Below are 20,257 nucleotides of genomic sequence, written 5' to 3'. Positions count from 1 at the left end.
CCTTCACCCCTCACCCCCTTCACCCCTCACCCCGTTTACTCCTCACCCCCTTCACTCCTCACCCCCTTCACTCCTCACCCCCTTCACCCCTCACCCCCTTCACCCCTCACCCCCTTCACCCCTCACCCCCTTTACTCCTCACCCCCTTCACTCCTCACCCCCTTCACTCCTCACCCCCTTCACCCCTCACCCCCTTCAGCCCTCACCCCCTCCTCACACCACGCCAAGAGGAGCAGGGCCACACCGGCATTGCGCGTCTCTCTCTGCACCCCCCGCCGCCCCCCAGTGACCCACCCCCCAGTGACCCACCCAGCCACATTTGGCTCTCCCCCTCTCTCTCTCGCTCACAGTCCGATGGCTCCGGGCCCGTTATATTTAACCGCGGTGCGCACCGCGTCCCGTCGACTCGTGGAGGGTGGGGAGAGCGGCCGAGCAGAGCAGAGAGAGATCGCTGCTGCGCGATAGCCGAGACTCGTCACAGAGAGCGACTCGCATCCATGGCTCCCTCGCGGACGCCGCCGCGGCTCATACTCATGCTCGCGGCTCTGGAGGTGAGTGTTCAAGCCGCGTGCTTAACGTTTAAAGTTCTGCTGCTCCGTCCACATTGTGCAGCCGGTTTGCTGGTGTATCCTTGTATGTGTATGTACACGTATGTTCAACTTCCTTCACGCACCGTACGTAGCCAACTGTGCTGAAGGATGGCAAACTGAACACACAAAGCAATTGTAAAGAAATCCCATTTCTGGAGAGCAATGGTCCATTGGGTCAATGGTTTAATCGCCAGCTGGTATTCTCCTGCAAGGAAATTGCCGAAGCACACCGTGGCCTTTATGGAACTTTTAATATTGCTTCTGATGAGAGAACACGGTTATGTACTCTGACAATCAGTATGATCACTCTTCATTATGCGCAGCTTTTTTTATCAGAGACCCACAAATGGAACATTGCAGTAACTTTCACTCACTCACCAATAAACGTAACGCACTACAACGGACGTGCGTTTGTCTTCTTTGCAAATACATCTCCGGTGACTTCTGAAGTGGCTAATGAAGGCTTTCTTGTAGATTAGGCCATCGATTTGAACTGGAGAGGTATCGTTTTTTATAGATACTGCTTTAGCTGCGGTGCAAGAGTACTCTTAACAATACAACTCCACACATTTGTCAATTACACTGCCTTAAAAGGTGCACGTCATGACAACTGAAATCACCTTCAAGAGATATGATACAATTATCCGTTACATAAAGTACCGCATTGCGATAGTCTATACCTGTCAACCCCAATTCAGACCTTATTGGTCACCCCGTGCCCTTATAAATCTCAACGTTCATCCTACAAAATCCCATTACAAGGGGCCGTATGGGCCTGAAAGCTCAATTTTCCTGTACCAGAATATGGGGTAAACCATGATGGGTTGACATGTATGAGAACTCCGCATAGAGTACACGTACTCTATGAAGAGCTGATTATTCTGGGTGTGAGGACAGCAACACGCAGCCTCTGTGGGCGCTGCAATTTGTACGACCGAACACTTGGCCATTTTGAAATATCCCGGTATACGTACATCGCATACGTATATACATTGTTAAAATAAAGCTACTCCACAATTACTATAACTTGCGGTTGAAGCCATTATTTTAACATTACTACCGGAAACGCGTAGCTAATTGTGAGAAGCGGAGAACAGCAGGTGGTGACATTCCAGCTGGGTCAACCCTTGGGCTCCCAAGTCGACGTGAGTAAGATTCTTCAAATTCAGCACAAAATTCCTTGCTCAGTGCACTGGGCCTTACTGGGCATTTCGGTTGAATCCCAAACATTCTGCACCTGCCGTTTTGTGCAGGGCTCGCCACCTGTTATAGACTCCACACCGACTTTTATTCATTGCATGTTGGGAGAGACAAAAACCCAGCAGGCTATATAATCGGGTTAAATATCAAAACACATATTGCAATGATATGCAACAAGACAAAGTGACGTGGTGCAGTGCAGTTAATGACAGCAACAGGATGCAGGCTTGTTTTTATTAACCACAGTTGCATAGTTGTCAACCATACGGTTTACCCGTATTAATTTACAGAGAAATTGAGTTTTCAGGTCCATATGGCGTACAGCCGTTTCAATAGAGGAAACATTTGTTTTGTCTATTTCTTTCTGTTTCTCCCTTGTAATGGGATTTTGTAGGATGAACTTTGAGATTTATAAGGGCACGGGGTGACCAATAAGGCCTGAATTGGTCTGTAATAAGGTGGAAAACTGATAAGGGCTTGACAGGTTTTCAGTTGCTGAGCACCGCTAGACCCAAAAGATCAAGCGACCAGCAAACAAACAGTTGTGCTAAGCGTTAACACGTTTCTTGAATTGAGAAAGATTATTTTGATAAGAGCTTGGAAAGAGACGATGTTATGGAATGCCAGAGTGGAAGAAGCAGATAGCAGGCGTTGTGATCTGCGGTGTGGTTGTTGAACTTGGTGTGGGTGGGTAAGGCAGCAGTCAACTTGCATTGAAGGAGAAGTCAATGAGTGAAGTTCACGGAAGCAGTAACTTTCTATATCTATTTTTTTATTTTAGCAAATCAGGCCCACTGAGCTATACAGCTGTTTTTCAGAAGCGACCTGGCCACAAATGATAGCTCAACGAAGTGGGCTTATCACGTGGAAATTCATAGCAGCCAAATACTCTAAACGCATGTTTCTAAATCCACGCCACCACGGGGAGAACATGCAAATTCCAAATATACAGGTGTCAGGGTCAGGATCGAACCCACAACCTCCTGTATACCAGGCGAGGTATTTAACATTTCGCCACCGTGTGGCGTCCACGGTGGCTATGTAATTCAACAAAAAAAAAACATTTAAATGTACAGAAACACTGAAGTAAACGCTCATCTAAAACATGTCAGTGTACAAATATGAAGTGGCTATTATTGCAAAGCTCTCTCACATCACTGGTAATCTGCAGTTGTATCAGGGGAGGCTCTATCAGTCCCCGACACAAGCTTCAAACACGGCGGCAGCCCAGGGAAGCTATTCAACGCTTCTCAGCTTACGCTGAGATTTCTCGGAAGGTTGCCTCTGAGTTTTGGGAATTTCTCTGAATCCCTCAAAACAGGAACCTTGCTTGGATCTGGTGGAGACCGCTCCACGGTGCCCTGCACGTGCCCTCTCGTGCAATGCAGTGCAAATGTGACGGAGAGGTGGGGTTACATAAATGAACCACTAGATTGTCCTGCCACATGTAAATTCGTTACGTGGACAACCTCTCTACAGCTACCAGTGATAGCAATTCTATTTCCAACTATTCACAACTATACTTCATATATCACCATCTGGTGCTGAATCTAGAGAGGCAAGTTTTGCGGTGTTTGGGGTTTCTCTCATGCCTGTGAACCTCATCACAAAACACAAATTAGTCATGAGCGTCACTGTATAGAATATAGGTAACAGTAAATAAGCAGATGCACGCCTGCTTCCCAAATCTGGTGAATTGTCTACTTATTCATTGTGTTACTTTACAGTCTCCACAACAAATCGAATGATTATGTCGTGTATTACAGAGTTTTGCATCGAACTAGGACCCATATCTAACAGAGAGGATCCTTGCCTATGAATATTTGGCAGTTCACCAGCATTGGTTCAGCAAGCCTGATGAGACACTGAAGGTTAAAACTGGTCCAGAGATTGCTGTGTTGAACAAATGTTGCTGAAATTAAGCACTCCCAAAATTCCATGTGGCTGATGTGTGTGTAAAACTAAAATTAGTTTTTATGCGGAGGGACAGATATGTGAAGGATGTAAATTGCCTGCTTATATATGTATTACAGTAGGTATTCAGCATTCTGAGATATGCCAAACCATATACTGTCCCTCGATCAACAGTGTCTGCATCTGCTTATGGGAGACAGGAGAATGTTGGCGATTGTGTTGGACAGTGGGTAAAGGTATTCGGCCTCGGATGGCCTCAGTTGGCGGTGACGACAAACTCAGTAGGCTGAGCCGTGTAATTGCGTTTTCAGAGCACGGCGCGGGCGCAGTTTGCTGGGGTCGGAGAACGGCAGCCACGACACCTGAGCCCCGACCGCGACACAAACACGATACGCGGCTTCCTCCGCATGGGAAGTAGACCTGCGCGTCTCGGGCCCGTGGGCCTCCGCGCATTCCTGCCACATTGTTTCTATTCCTGTGGATGGCATGGTCCCCAGATCTCCTTACAAAGAAAGCAGAGCCCTGTGAGAGTTCTCCGCCGAGCTTTAATTAGAGGCGGCTTCATCTCCACTGGCCTTGACGAGCCTCTGTGAAGGTGCTGTGCATGCCTTGAGCGGGATTAGGTCTGCACTCAGCACTCAACTTGCTGCAATCAGAAAGCTACGACTTCGAATCTGGGACCTAGATGGGCTCGGCCGTTCATCCCGCCAGGGTCAAACAATGTGCTCCTTTCAATGGGAGTGAAGAGTGCTTTTGAAGTGAATTTTCCTGTCCCCCCACCATAGGAATGTGGAATTTCAACCCATGGATCAGGGTTGTAAACAAGATGTGAGCACTTACACTCATTTTAGTAGAAAATAAATCATCAGAGAGCTGTGATGTATATCCTTTAATCCCTTAACGCCTTTTGTGGTGATCCAAAGCTTGGCATTGAACATTCGAGAAAACGAATTTGCCTCATGAAGTAGCCAAACATTATGCAGACATGTATATAATTCACAGGAATGGTAACCATGGTATTCCCGATAGAAGAGCGATAAAGAGACGACTGCTGGTGAGCGAGCGACAGGGATTAATCAGTGAGTGCTGGATCATCCATCAGCCGGAGGTGGGAATCGGGTGCTCACCTTAGGCTGCTGCCACAAAAAAGCAATATTTTGCTACGGTAAAGTAGGAGTTGTGCTTGTGCGTTATACTGAACATGTCTGAGAAAGTATTACTGTGTAAATATATTCATTGGCACAAGGTCAGTTTGCGCAAAGTGGGTGGTGGGGTTCCGGTGGCTGTCAAGTATGATGATGATGATTTGTGGAGGCACTGGCAACGCAGACTGTGGATATTCAGATCCTGCAAATGATGCCACTTCTCAGAGAAGAACAGTGTGCATCTGTGTCATCCTGTATCCGAAATGTCAAATGTACAGATTGTATTTTAGAAAAAGAAGCTATTACATCAAAATGGCCTCTCACTTTGTTAAGTGTATATGTTAACAAAAGGTTTAGCGGACCTTATTGGCATTTGTCAAGACATTTTGTGAAATGTAATCACCCCCGGCAGGTGAGGGTAATTTGATGCAGATGTTAGGCAGTACATTTACTTTGATTTCACAAATTAAACATGCATAGACCAACATCAGGATGTCATCAATGGCCAAAGTCGTTGATGTCACCATCACACATCGCCAAGGCTGTCTACCCTACGCCAGATCCCACAGCTACTGCACAGTAGAGACGCAGCAACCTCCGGAATCTGCCCTGACAGTCTTCCCGCCATATGCTCTTAAATATGATTACATAGGGATCTATATATTTACAGAGGCATAGGCTCACACAGAGACTTACACACTCACACAGACACCCATAGATCTGTCCTAACAGTCACCATCTCGCCTAAGCTCTTTCCCTACGTCGCCAAACTCGTAGAGACCATTCCAATGCCTGTCTCTGTAAGTGGCCCACCCCAACTCTCACACGTCCAACTCTACCACGCGTTCCTACCATGTTCTCTCCTGCACTTCTGCACGGCTTCTCCTGCCTTGCCACGGAATTCCCAACATCGTATCAAACACCTGTGCGCAAATTCCAGTGATTTATTTTTGAGCTGCTTTGTTATTATCGTGGCAATAAACATTTACGGGACGTCCACGCATGTAATTACAGAAGCGCTAGAATTACTGTGAGTTGAGCCGCTGCCTGTCTGGGGTTGATCCAGATAGTCTGGGAATTTAGCCATGTAACCGGGTTAGAGGCGACAGGTTATTTGACCACCTGGTCATGTCTGAGATTTAGCCCCTGAGCCAGTTTCCTGGAACCCTTGGCACTCAGCCCACAGCCCGTCCCTTTGCGCTGCACTACTCGGCCCTCCCCACTTCACCTTCGGGTGCTACCCGTGGCTGAGTGTGCTCAACCAAAAGGGGGTAGTCTACAACAGCCGTGAATGGGGAATCCATTTACTGGCCATGACAGTGTTTAACCAGCTGAGAGACTATTGCGGTACGATATATAAGTATGACAGTGTTAAATTTTGATTTAAAGCTTTCGTGACTGCAGTAATTCATATTCTTAGTTCTTTCGGTAAAGTCACGTTGAAGGGAAACAACTAAATAAAAAAGTCACGTTGAAGGGAAACAACTAAATAATATTTTGTTGTTTCCCTTCAACGTGACTTTACCGAAAGAACTAAGAATATGACAGTGTTGTTCAGTTAATTGATGGTGGCTTTACGTTTGTCAAATTTGGATTATCGGTTTTGATACCAGCGTGCAGCAACTGTCACACTGTCTATGGCATGACAAGTTCCTTTGTCTGAAGTTTCGTGGCAATGTGGTCACGGCCAAGACGATCCCCTTGTTACAGGAGGTGTGTGGTATGCACGTTCGTAGAGCAGTGGATAGAGCACTGCGCTATTACCCCAAAAGCTTGGATCTGACTCTTGGCCGTGTACACTGGTGGGTGTTATTATATAGAACTGGCCAGGGGTTCACCGTGGTTTACAGTCACAAATGTTAATTCTTGTTGCATGCTTAGCAACACCACTTGGAATATAAAGTGAATCTGCCTCCTACCACTCTGTTGTGTAATTTGGGCGGCAGGGTGGCGCAGCGGTACTGGCTGTGCCTCACAGCAAGAAGTGCCTGGGTTCGATGTATGACCTAGGCACCTTTCTGCGTGGAGTTTGAAAGTTCTTCCCTTGGTTCTGCATGGGTCTCTTCCCGTAGCTAACAAAGACATGCAACGTACCTCGTATGAGCCGAACTTCCCAATGCTAAAAATATATCTGCCCATTACTGAATTGGGATTACACGCAGGAACATCGCAAAGATTCACAGAAGCTCTGTCATGGTGTGACTGCTTTTTCATTGTCAATGGCCGATTCTGTAATCACTGTTAAAATACTCTCTCCATAAAGTGTTCCCAATTTATCAACCCTAGAGGTTTGATGCGCTGAGTTCACCCCCAATGAGGATTTGAGCTTACAACCGTCCAAGCCGCTGAGTCACTTGGCTGAGTGGAGCGGCTGAGCCACCTTGCTAGCCGCTGAGTGGGGCGGCTGAGCCACCTTGCTAGCCGCTGAGTGGGGCCGCAACGGCTCGGTGTGCGCGTGGCCCCGCGGTGCAGGTCCGGCTGCTGTGTGGAGTGGCTCTGCCTGCGGTGAGGCACGGAAGCCAGGAGTGCTGCGAGGCCTGGGACCCCGTGGAGCGCTCCTGCCTGCTCTGCGCCGCAGGTGAATGGCCAGGGGCCTCGTCCCATCAATGACACCACCACAACATCAACGTGCAGACAGCACGCCTTCCTGCCCATACCTGTCTCTCCACATGACAAATAATAATAATTGGCATTTGTAAGGCGCGTGTTTACATATTTAATAATCCTAATTACATGTGTTGTGAATCACTCGGAGACACTAATTGTAGGAGGCATTTTATTTATTACAGCCTTCACAGGCACAAGGGCTAACTACATTAAGGCTGCCTGACTTACAACGCCGAGAAGGTGAAGGCAGTGACGAAGACTCCAAAAGCTTGACGGTTCCACTCCAACAACAGCCCCGAACCTTCGCTCGGGATCCCCCTTTCATCCACCTAGCGTGGCCTCGCTCCGCCTTCGGCCATGCCCCCTTCTAGAACTCACTAGAAGGTTCCCGGGCTTTACCACACGTTCCCTTTAACCCCTTTGCCTTACGTCCCCTCTGTCCCGCTTGCCACACGCCCCTTTTCCCCGGCTCATGACCTCCTGCTGGCAGACAGGGCCACTACACCTGCCGATCCCCCTCTGTGCCAGCAACCAGCGCTATATACATGTGTAGTGACACATTCCACGTCACTACACATGTGTATAGCGCTTTTCATTAAGGACATCAAAGCGTTGTACAGGACACAGCAGCTGGGGACACTCAGCATGAAAATAATATTATAAATACATAAAAAAAAACATTTATTAAATGAATTAAAAAGTAATAAGTGGAAGCGTATAAATAGGTTTTAAGGCGCATTTTTAAAATGTCCACAGACTCGGAGATTCTGATATTTCATGGAAGAGCGTTCCATAGCCTGGGGGCTACACAGGAAAAAGCTCGGTCACCTATAGACCGAAACCTCGACCTGGGAATATAGAGAAGATCTGCATCCCATCAACCGCACGGACTTGATTCATTATTTATTTTTGGGTCAGGTCGCGTAAGCAAAATACGTGCCGTAAACCCTCCTCTACCCAACACAGCTAAATTATACATTTATCGGGTGAATAAAAGTGCCTAATTAATTGCTGCTTCAGCAGCAGTGGCAGCCAGTGATACCTAGATGTTAATGTCCCTGCATAAATGATAAGATTACATTATAAGATAATAAATGATGTTAGATACGTCAATGTAAAGGTATGGATAGTATATATGTGATGGAACAGGTTAGTCATTGTTATTTAGTTACACTAGATAGTTACATTAGCTTATAATAAATGACGGGAGATATATTAATGAGGTACAAAAACTTACGTGGTCATACTGGTGTAGTGTCAACGATTCAGAGTTTCTAGGGCGCGCTTTCTTCATTAACAACTTTCACGGTCTCGTTCACACACTCTCCACAGTAGTTTAGCCTAACCTGTATGAAAGATAGCCAACTACTATCTTTCGTAGCGCAATATTTAGCGGAGACATTTAGTGACGACAGCGACGAGACGACAGCAACGACGAGACGAGTCCATTACCAGAACCGGCAGCCTCGAGCTCCCGCTCTCGGCTCCTTTTATGCTACCAGCGTAGCCTGGCTCCGCCCTGACCGCGCCTCCCTTCTCGAACCCACTAGCAGGTTACAGGGACCTCCAGATGGGGTCCTCCGTGACCCTTGCCCTAGTTTGTCCGCTCTGCCAACACACCCTTGCTCACGCTCACCAGCATGTGTACTATCTGTCCACTACAATTTCCGCTGCTGTCCACCAGCCGGCGCTATTACACTGGTAATGTTTTAATGATGCTGTGTTAGTGTAAAATAATGTACACTCAGCCTCGAGTTGTCTCAATTTCAATAGATGTTCTAATTAGTCTTGGCCAATAGTAATTTGTTTTGCATAGGACATCAACATTATCAACATCCATCAAATGTCTTGGTTGGCAGGTATAATCCACAACTCCTAACAACTGTGTTTGTGAGTATTCCATGCTACTCCGTTAATGTTGTATTCTGGTGTATGTTACACTTCTTTCGCACCGTACGTAGTCAATCGTGCTAATCTCTCATGCCGTCTGGCCAGCAATTCAGCGTGTGTCACGAATACAAGTAATATAGCAAACTAACTTTTTGGTTATTTTGGATAAAGTTCATCCTTGGGACTGCCAAATCTCACAAAGATTTAGTTTTTCCAATAAGCTAACTTATCAGTGACTCCCTGCAATATAGCGGAGTTTAATTGTTCTGATTCCATTTTATTTCTTGTGTTCCCCGATTTGTTTCTAATACTCAATTGTGTGTTGAGTTGTGAAATTGTATCCGTTCAGGTGGAGGGGAGGAGGGTGTATGACACATTTCACTCTCGCGATCTGGACTGGCTTCGACATTCAGTGTCTCATCAGTAGAGTCAGGCTCGATTGAACCAATTCAGTTGAACGGCCAGGTGTTTATAGGCAAGGGTTGTCTCCATAAGATATGGGTCCTAGTTCGAAGCAAAACTATTAAATACACAACACAAATTTATAATTAGCGTCGTTGTGGAGCTTATAGCAAAAAAATGCAATCAGCAAACAATGCGCCTTCGTCGCATATATCTCCAGCCACATATAAATTAAAGTACTTTTTTTACACATCAGCCATGGTTTATATAAACTAGAATAAAACATTATTGGGAAAAATATCTCTTTCTGTTCAATTTACACATTAAGCTGAATGTGGCCGGGTGGTCAAGTGGACCATTCATTACCTCTGCCGGCGCTGCTCAAACCTCGATTGAATTCGAGTGGACAACTGAGTGAAACCAGCCCAACTATAATCCACATTATTGGTTGTCCCTGAAGCCTTTACTGCACCACTCCTCTCACAGCCTCATCCCTGCCGAACCGCCACATTCCACACAGAGCCACCCTTGCTGTGCATGGCAGGTTCACTACTCATGGACAACAGAGACCATGAGACGCAGCACCAGAGCTCTGGACGTTCGACTCATCTAGGCGTGAGTGAGCGCGCCAGAAGATCCGGTGTTCAGCTGCACGCAGAGTCCGCTCGGCACGCGCCGTGTGCGCGCATTGGCCACCCACCTCCTCGTCGTGCGCCGTGCCGGCCTTCACAAGTGCTCGCTCACAGCACTTGCCCCCAACACTCTGTTAAAGGCTAAACGGGGGATCTTTGTCTCTGCAGGGTGCTACAAGGTGGGCTCCGAGGCAAGGGACGCGGTGCGCTGCTCTCCCTGCCCTCCTGGCTCCTTCACCAGCTTCCCCAACGCGCTGACGCACTGCTTGCCGTGCACGCCGTGCCTCCACGGTCAGCCACGTGCTTCTCGCCACCTCACCGTGGACCGCGTTGAGCCATTAACGAGAAGCCCCTCGAACGCTGTGCATCTGATTCTCATGTTGGCGAGAGCACACGTAGAAACCGTAGCGCGTGTAGAAAGCCGCACCTGGTAGGAAAACGAATAAAGTACATTATGGATGTATTTACCAGCGAAACGTCGTACTCAAACTGTAAATGTTGTCGATTCACTCTTCAACACACCGGTGGGCTAAAGTAGTGAATTATTTGTCTTTTGTCAACGTGACACTTTTTTTGCTGATTGGCCGTGTCGGGTGGTGGAGGGTTACGACACATTTATAAATAACGCGATCTAACCCAAAAACCTTTATTATGAATAATATTGGTCGCGAAAGCCTACGTGTTAAACTACATTATGGCTGTTTGCTCAAAGAGGGGGGGGGGCGGGGGCAGTGACCCGGCCCAGCAGTGGGGCATTCGCCGCTCGCCGTTGCGGAGGTTTGCGGTTTGTATGTATGTTGAACTTCTTTCGCACCGTACATAGCCAACCGTGCTAATCGGAGGTTCGAGGCCAGCAGGATGCCCTGGTTATCACTGCAGTCTGTATATTCACCGTGATAATGCATGCAGTCTGCTTCGCATTGAACTTTACATATTCCGTGCCGTTATTCAAAGAAGTATAGGCCATTTTGTGTGGGATAGTCAGGGTCCAATTTTCAAAATTAAAAAAAATATGACTTGCAAAGTACTCGATGAGGAAACACAGAAAACACCTCAAACCATCCTCCTGAAAAGGAGTCTTGAGGCTTTCCTGGGTAAGGTAAACAAGCGTAGTAATTATGACGTAAATATTTAAATTTTAACAATTGTCAATCCACTCCCACAAGCCCTCAAATCAAGTAATGCCAAATTGTCTTAGGAGTTCAACTTTGGAGTGTGCACGAGCTCAAATTGAGACCTTGGAGGAGTTCTGGGTGGCCATAGAGTGGGGGGGAGCTCTCGAGCCGTGTTGCTGACCGCCGGTGCCCCATGTGTCCGCAGAGAGGGGCCTCGTGCTGGCGAGGAACTGCTCACGTGACGCCGACTCCACCTGCGGCTGCGACTCGCATTCCTTCTGCGCCGTCTTCAGTGGCCAGCACTGTGAGCTCTGCCTGAGAAACTGGACGTGTGCGCGCAGCCCCGAGACCACGCAGGGTCTGTACTCGCCCTGTCGCCGGCGCGCCGCTCGGCCCAGGCTGGTTTTTTCTCGAGCATCACCACCGCACCACCCCCATGTCAGACATTACACTGCATAGCCAGGTTCTTTAGGTGCCCTATGGTTTGGCCACGTGATGATCTGACCAAATATTCATCATTAAGACATTGAGCACCCAACACAGCTAAACAAATGTAACTGTCGCTCGGTGTACAAGCAATCATTGCACCAATTATTTTCACCTCACCGCTGAGTTGAAGAACATGTCTCACAACCGAGTTAGCAAATCAAAATTAAACGGTGGTGGCTGTCTTAATGACACAAACTTGGCCGGATCATTACGTGGCCTAACCGCAAATAAATTATGAATCAGTCATTTGTGATCAACACAGTGCAATGAGCAGCCGGCTGCTGATCGGCTTATCGAACACGGTGTGACTCATCTCAGTTGGGTCACTATCCATTAACCATACTTCCTCGTGCTGGTCATTGTGGATTTGTGAAGGGGAGGGGGGTGGGCATGAATGTTGATGTCCTATGCAGGAATCAAACTCAAGATTGTCGGGTTCAATGTGCAGTGCGCTAAACCGCTGCGACATCGCTACACACCAAATCAAATTGATTTGATGCCTCCCCGTCATTCAGATTATTGCAGCCTTCCAGTGCATCATACACTGTTTAGTGCTTGTTTAAATGTAACTTTCAATTAACTGTATATACTTTGATATTTTTATGCGGAGAGATAAGTAGAGGCGCATTGTTCGCTTATTTATTGTAACGATAAAGCAGGCTCGGTGGCCAGATTTGCCCACCTAGTATTCACGACCTGGTGTGTGTCCCCCCACACCTCGTGAGCCCTGGAGCTCCATGGAGTCATCCCTTCTGATTTTATCCCTCCCCCCCCCCACGTGTGGACAAAACGAATGAGAAAGTTTTAAATGAAGTATAATGCAGGCTTGGGTTAGGTTAGGCTAGGTTATGTCCATCGGCCAAACCCGTGAACCTGGTATAGAAACCATCCCCAGTGGTCGTGGAAATGGGGCATTAGACATCTGTGGGATTCTTAGAATTAATGCATTTCATTGGCTCATAGAGCCGAACTGAAGAAATTCATTGGTGACAGTCACAGACGCTGCTCAGGCCTGAGTGGCCTGACCAGCACATTTGCCGTCTGTCACTGACAATCAACGGCCAAATCTCATCATCATCATCACTATTCCGTGTCCGAGTCTAGAATACCATGGTAGATTTAATGTGCTGTATTGTGCTGGTGTGGTACGCGTACCGAGTAATGGCCTTGTATGCACGTCGAATATCTGGATAGGAAATCCGCCGGCTCCTGGGACCAGACAGATGGCTCAATCTTCGTATGCATGATGCCCCAGCCGCCTGCATGTGCCGCGTGGCAATGGGGACGCGTCCTTGCCAGCGCACGTCCAAATTGGTCACTCTGCAGTCCCGATGAAACGCGTTTTGCCACCCTGCTGAAGATGCCACCTGTCCGGAAATTGGCATGTGTTCGGGTGACAGGAATTGAATTGTACCGTACCAAAGTCTGGTACTGGTATTGTGGTGAACTTTATGGCAAGATACTGCAGAGGTTTGGTAGTCCTCGGGTTGACTGAGAAATAAGTGTGGGTTTGGTCAGTGGAAAGGTGGCATTGCTTTGCCATCTAGATTTTTTTTCTTTCCAAAAATGCAAGTTAAGAATTTCGGAGTACTGGCCAGTCACAAGTTGCAAGGCAGCATTTTGATATTTCAAGATTTTACTCACTTATTTCAAGATTTTACTCAGAATTCTATTTTAATCAGCAGGGCCATAGCTACTCACAGATAAGATGTAATTGTTTCAAACACTTTGTATTCTGTGCATTTCTTACAAATAACGATGTACAACCTCAGAACCACGCATGGTATTGATAATTTACCCAAAGGTGACATCATGTATCTGACCACAATCCTCAGATTGTGCTTCACGTGGTGGCACTTTCCAAGGCATTGTCACTTTGCAGAAAATCCCACGGATATTATGATCCACGATATTGGTCCCCATATCATGCGTTACACGTTTGGGATTGAAAAAATCAAATTGCGGTGTATTTTTATTGTCATTTGAAATTAATTTAATTGAGAGTTTTTTGCACAAGCTTATAACACCGGTATTTCACCTAACAATGCCTCCCGCGTGTGGGATTGGTCGCAGCATGTGAGCATGCCTGGGCAGATGGGAAACACGCCACGGATCCCAAGAGCGAGGAGCACATGGGCAGCATAGCCGCTGCTGGTGAGGGGCACGTGCGAGCGCTTGAGATTCCTGCGCGAGCGCAGTACTGGAATAGCGTTAATGCTTGGCCACGTGCTCGTGTCGTACACTGCCTCGACTCGTGAGCCTCCCACAGGGCCAGAGCTAATGGCGCTGCGTATGAGCCACGAAGAGCTCAATGTCGGCAGCATTGGTTCAACGCAAGCAAACTCTGGAACTGTTTCGACATTCAGTCTCTCGTCAGCAGAGTCACGGTTGCTTGAACCAATGCTGGTGTTGCTCACCGTCGGTAATACATGTGCCTGACAACAAGGGCTTGGGTTTGATTCCTGACTCGGGCGCTTTTCCATGGAGAGTTCATGTTCTCTCCCAGTTTTGCATGGGTCTTCTCCAGGTTTTCCGGTTTCCTCCCAAAGCTAAACCCACACACACAGTGGAAATGGTGTTGACCAAACATCCCAAAGCTGAAAGTGAAGCTGTACATTTCTCATTAAAGACATTATACACAGCAGCAGCATTGCCCGCGACTGTGAAAACTTGTCAGTAGCCTTCTGAAAAAGTTTTGAGGCTACTTAGCCACCACGAACGTTGCATAGGTCTGATACGTGTCCTTTTCCCACAGGTAGCCTGCACACAGAGGCTGTGACACGCATCCTCATCGGGGTGTCCGTGTTCGCACTGTGCATCCTCTGCATCACCGGATTCTTCACGTGCAAGTCCTGCGTGCTGGCTCTGCGCGTGCCCGGCCGGTAGCGGCAGCCCCAGTGACGGCAACGCGAGGGCTGGCACCGCACCGGCCCATCAGAACACCCTGGCACCACACCAGCACACCAGTACACACCGGCACACCAGTACACATCAGCACTGTACCACCACACCAGCACACACCTGCACACCAGTATACACCAGCACTGCACCGGCACCTCACCGGCACAGCAGAACACACCGGCACACCAGTACACACCAGCACCCACTGCTGTGACTTCACCACGGATGGACACGAGGCTGCGCCAGTGGAGCTGGCCACTGTGAGTGCCAGATCCTTATCGGGGGAGGCCAGGATCGTGGCAGTTCTTCTCCGCCAAGGAAAGTCAGTAATATTTACTGCAAAAAATAAACCTTTTTTTTTACAGTTGCTGAGTACAGGCCCAAGGGCTCACAATACTAAAGCGGCCAGCAACAAACACAACCATCACAGTTGTAGTAGATAAGAATTACCACATTGCTTGAATTAAGCAAAGTTATTATAAGGGCTTGAGAAACGAGAGGATGGGGGGGAATTCAGAATTTGAGCAGTACAACGGAAGAAGCAGAAATAGAAGGGTTGTGACCTGCAGCGTGGTGTGTGGTTGAGTCAGTGAGTGAGTGCATGGGTGAATGGATGAGTGGGTGGGTGTGTTATCTGCAGTGTGGCAGTTGAACAGTGTGAATGAGAACAAAGTCAGTCTGGCAGACAGTGTCCTTAACACAGGTGGAGGCATCAAAGAATGACATTCAGAAGAACAGTAACCATTGGTAGTAGTGATAGAAGAGTGATAAAGAGAAAACTCATCACTGCTGAGGGAGGGGCTGTAATGAATCGGTGAGTACTGGATCATCATTCAACCCGACTGCTTCACTCTGAATTCTATCAGATGTAGTGAGGTGGGAACTGGGTACTCTAGCCCAGGCACGAGATAACCTCTGTGGAGTGGCCTTCTCTCTGTGCAGTGTGACGTGGCGCATGATGCGTACGCTCTAGACATGTTTTGCCAGGCACTGCAGCTTCTATGATGTGGCACTACCATTGTAAACATGTTGACTACGAAGTACAATATTTGGCAAATTTACTTAAATAATAATGCACTTTGCTCAACATTAAAGTGTGATTATATAAAACTTATGATACAGATGAGTTACGTGAAAAAGGTGAAATTAATCTTTATTTACATAGCACACTCCAATTCGTCCATAATACAGGTTTTCTTTTTGGGTTAAATCGCGCAAATAACTAAATATGTGTTGTTAAAGCCGCCACCACTCGACACAACCAATTAGTAAGGTTTGTCACTTAAACATAACGAATTGCCATGTTCTGTTATTATGGATAATATTGGTTCGCAAAAGCCCACGTGTTAAACACGCTCCAATATGTTGGTAAAATAATGTGCAGTGGTGAGCTCGAAGTCACGAGGCGCGTTTGTGAGTGGACGTGGTGTTGGGCGAACAGAACATTGAATGCGCACCACTCAGATCTTGCATTTGAATTCTGAGAAATTTCCCAAGGCAACACTGTGATCACTCGCATCATCTCAGTTTATTATTTATTATGATTGTGCTCGTTTACCCAGGAGAGCCTGAGTCTCAACTCTCTTTATCAGGAGGCTCCTGCCAGGGTTTTCACAGTACGGGGTGATGTTGCTGCTGTGTGTAATCCCGACTGAGTAATTGCCCGTAATGTTGCAGCTTTGGGATATTTGGCAAATACCGGGTACATTGTTGTGTTTTCAGACATGGGAGTAAACCCATGCAGAACGAGGGGGAGAACACCGAATTTCCTGGTTGATTTGTAGCTCAGAGGTGGCAACTGCGGGACAGACCCTGCCCCGATCCGCGACTCACGGGAGCCGCACCAGGCCACTGCGCATCTACAGGTGCGCACGCAGGCGTGGTGCAGCAACATTGTTATCTCGGCATGTGTTTTTTTTACAGTTTTTATCATTCATGTTAATAAACGCAGAAGACTTATGATATTGTGCTGATAAACATAAACATTGGGCCACGTGACAAATATCAATGTGTGACAATTCATAGTTTTGCCATTGGCCACTCCCAACTGTATCCACATTGGTGACGAGTATGAGCGAGGAAGACCAAACACGGGCAAACTTCTCCAGTCGGCCCAAGTCTATCAAAAACTGTGCAGTTTCGTGCAATAACGTTTCAACACCAGTACCAGATCACGGTACAGACCCATTCCTGCCACCCGAGCACAGATGCCAATTCCCACATTGGAAATTGTGGCAACCCTCGTGCGATGACACAGGAAACAATTGACTGTCTCTTCTTCAGTAGTGACCACTCTGCGTAGTCACACATCTACTTGTCCGTTCCTCTGGTGTCTCCACCACCCAATATCCAGCCGACCGACTTATGCAAAACTTCTCCTTGAGCTTTGCTCGACAATAATCATTTAAAGCATGTGATGTGCTGACCTTTCATATTCCATAACCATGAAATGCAGACACTTAAAAACATTGTTTCGGAGTAAACTTCAATGAGTGTTGTATTCAAACGAGGACCTCAGATTTGCTAATTCAGCTCTGGCAAGAGATGAGAATTAGGTCTCCGTTTAAAAGCAGACCCCTGGTCCCAATGGGGGTTTTAACCTCGTCGTAATGGTCACAAGTCTACGGACATTGGCGCTCAGGAACTCGTGCCGGACTACTTCCTGTGGGTGGCGACGTGGAACCTGAGGTAGCGCATTCGCCGCTCGTTGTGGAGGGTCACAGTTCGAATTCAGCGGTTGCCCTGGTTAATACTGTGGGCGTAGTAACCCTACTAACCATATACACGTGGACCTTAAAAATCCCCGCACGTCATTCGCAAGAGTAGGCCAATGTGTGCTGGCATCAAGATCCAAATTTGACAAATTCGAAAATGACCCGCAAATTACTCAATTAGGAATCCACACACAGCAGCCAATTACTGCCCCCTACTAGTAGAGTAATGCCCCAGGTCAATCTTACGAATTACCTTATCTTGGTGTCTTGAGTTCCTACCTGGTTTCACAAAATAAACTTGGAACTATGATTCCACGTTCAGTATCAGAACAATGTAACCCTCAACCTTCGTCCAAACAATCTCTTGAAATTGTAACAATTGTAAGCTTCATATACCCAATGAGAGGGTGAATTTCTAAAATGATCTCCTAAAATGTCAACTTACTTTCTGTCCTATGTTCATGTTTACATACATCTGGTACTGTGCTGTAGTAATGTTTTATTAAAAAACTGTTGAAATCTCACACACACACATGCACGTTTGTAATTGCAGACAAAACTACGATTGGTAATCTCTTCTGTAGTTTGGAGAACTGTATTTTAAAAGTGTTAGTTGTAAATATACGTTTTCTGTTAATAACAGGCGTCTGACACATCCGAGATTCTGTGCAGATTTGCTTTAAATGTTTTATCTTATTTGTTGAACTGTTAAATCTACATAAAAGTAGTTTTGGATTTAAGTTTGTCTCGTTCTCACAGCGACACAACAAGCACTACAATGTTTAAACGGCAACAATCATTGGACAACAAGACGCACAGAAGAGGTAATTTACAGGGGGAAAAATTAATTGGCTATTTGTTAATTAAAATATTTCACCTGGGAAATCCCTTGAGATGAAACATCTCATTTGCAAAGGTGTCCAGGGCGTCAATTGTCATAGCCATCACAAACACATCATGCCGCATATACCAAGGCCATAGGATTGGTCCTCACAACCAAATTGTGGCCATACTATTGTAACGACGACTTGGCACACTTCTCTTGAGATGGCACTTCATTGAAGACACGTTCACTTGACACAGGCAGAGACTCCACTGCAACAGCCCTGAGTCTCCCGCGCATCTCATTTATATACCGACGGAGGCCACGCCCCCCTTCCCGAACCTTCTTGCTGACTCTGGACGCTCGCTCCACCAGCAGACTCTACCGTCCTCTTCCGTCACCTGACCATGCTCCATTCTCGATCATTCCCGTAGCCACCAGTCCCTTTATGCTCACAACTGATACCCGTCATTACCTGCCGTGGCCACTAGTGCATTCGCACTGGAGGCTGACTCCCCTGTCACTACCTCCCCTGGCCACTAGTCCACTCACACCGCACGTAGACTCTACTGTCATTACACCATCTTAGGCAACACCAGGACAATGAGGCAACTGCATAGCGATGCCACCTTTGTGAGTGCAGTGTAGCTGGCATTAACCGCTGCTGCTTTATGTCTCATGCTTACTAACCCACACACACACTCGCATCATCAGATTGCAATAGATAATTGGTATCACGAGTAGCTTTCAAGACATAATTAGCTACGTCTTTGTAAAGGCCTTTAAACATGAGAAAAACTGGCGATTAAAGGATGTTCTAAAAATTATAATCAAGTGCATTTGGTATTCGCGCCATTCTTATAGCGCAAGGAAATTATCGCGAAGGATGGCGCCGCTGTGTTTTGTAGACGTAGTTTCCAGTGGTTTCACAGCAGGGGGCAATGACGTTGCCTTGTGGAATCCCAATTGGCTAACTTGCAGTATCATTTTTAAAATTTGACAAATTTGGACCATGACACTGGCACAAAATGGCACGGGATGTTTAATGTCTATCGCGAAGAAGACAGCATGTGTTTCACGGGTGATGCACATGTGGGAATAACCAGGGTGGCCAGCCGCATTCGAATTGCAACAAGCGGCGAAGGCGTTACCGCCGGGCCACGGAGAACTTTATGGGCCACGTCGGCCCATCGTCAGAACCGCCCCAATGTCAGTCTCGCTTCGGTGGCGGCTGGCACGGCAAGGGGGGGCTACCGTCTCTGTAGGCCTCCACCAGCACCACTCCGGCGCACACGGTCACAAAACCGCACGCCGCACCCAGCGCCGCTACCGCGCTCGCGCCGGCCCACTCACGAAACAGCACGGAGGATGCCGCCGTCACCGAGACGGTGAAGCCGGCGTAGTACACGGGCACCACAGTGGCCGAGCTGGACGCGGCCAGCGCGCACGTCAGATACCGCAGCTGCGCCGGCAGTGATACCGTGAGCACCGCCGCCGCGGCCAGCGCCAGCTGCGGGGCGTGCGGCGTGCTGGGGGGCGCCGCTGAGGGCAGCAGCTCCGAGACGGCGAGGCCCAGGCCCTTGGCGCTCGGCACTGTGAAGCTGCCGAACAGCGAGCAAATGGCGATCGGCACCAGCGCGTCGGAGCTTCCGGCGGGAGACGCCGCTCGCAGCACGAGCGTCAGCAGCACCAGCAGCACCAGGGCCACATAGGCCCAGAACACTGCAGGGGCCAAGAGGGGACAGAGGAATCTCAGAGAGGAAGGGTTATGTAATCCCTGACTTGCATCACATAGACAATTTCAACCGAGAAGATGGATTCTGGCTTAGTAACCA

At 47.7% G+C, this 20,257-nt stretch overlaps 2 protein-coding genes across 4 annotated transcripts in view; one reads left to right on the top strand and one right to left on the bottom strand.

The window, feature by feature from the left end:
- Positions 1-339: 339 nt before the first annotated feature.
- Positions 340-18,127, top strand: LOC116943690 (tumor necrosis factor receptor superfamily member 14-like). 2 transcript variants are annotated; one of them, XM_032956777.2, is made up of 6 exons: positions 340-551; positions 7,322-7,427; positions 10,549-10,671; positions 11,701-11,853; positions 14,058-14,138; positions 14,740-18,127. In XM_032956777.2, exons 1-6 carry the CDS (start codon positions 498-500, stop codon positions 14,868-14,870), a joined length of 648 nt encoding a protein of 215 aa, XP_032812668.1. In that variant the 5' UTR covers positions 340-497; the 3' UTR covers positions 14,871-18,127. The 2 variants fall into 2 exon arrangements, with proteins under 2 accessions (XP_032812668.1, XP_032812669.1); XM_032956778.2 differs by lacking the exon at positions 14,058-14,138 and having other exon boundaries at positions 345-551.
- Positions 18,079-20,257, bottom strand: part of NIPA1 (NIPA magnesium transporter 1) — a 29,431-nt gene continuing 27,252 nt past the window's right edge. For both annotated transcript variants that reach the window (XM_076067897.1, XM_032956776.2), the window contains one exon: positions 18,079-20,144. In XM_076067897.1, coding sequence (XP_075924012.1) covers positions 19,633-20,144 — 512 coding nt within the window. In that variant the 3' untranslated portion in view covers positions 18,079-19,632. The remainder of the gene's footprint in view (positions 20,145-20,257) is intronic.

This window comes from Petromyzon marinus, chromosome 18 (genome assembly GCF_048934315.1).
Source record: "Petromyzon marinus isolate PM22_M1 ecotype Great Lakes invasive population chromosome 18, UKy_Petmar_22M1.pri1.0, whole genome shotgun sequence".
Classification (NCBI taxonomy): Eukaryota; Metazoa; Chordata; class Hyperoartia; order Petromyzontiformes; family Petromyzontidae; genus Petromyzon; species Petromyzon marinus.
Note: the sequence above shows the minus strand (reverse complement) of the source record. Positions and strands in the feature narration are given on the sequence as shown.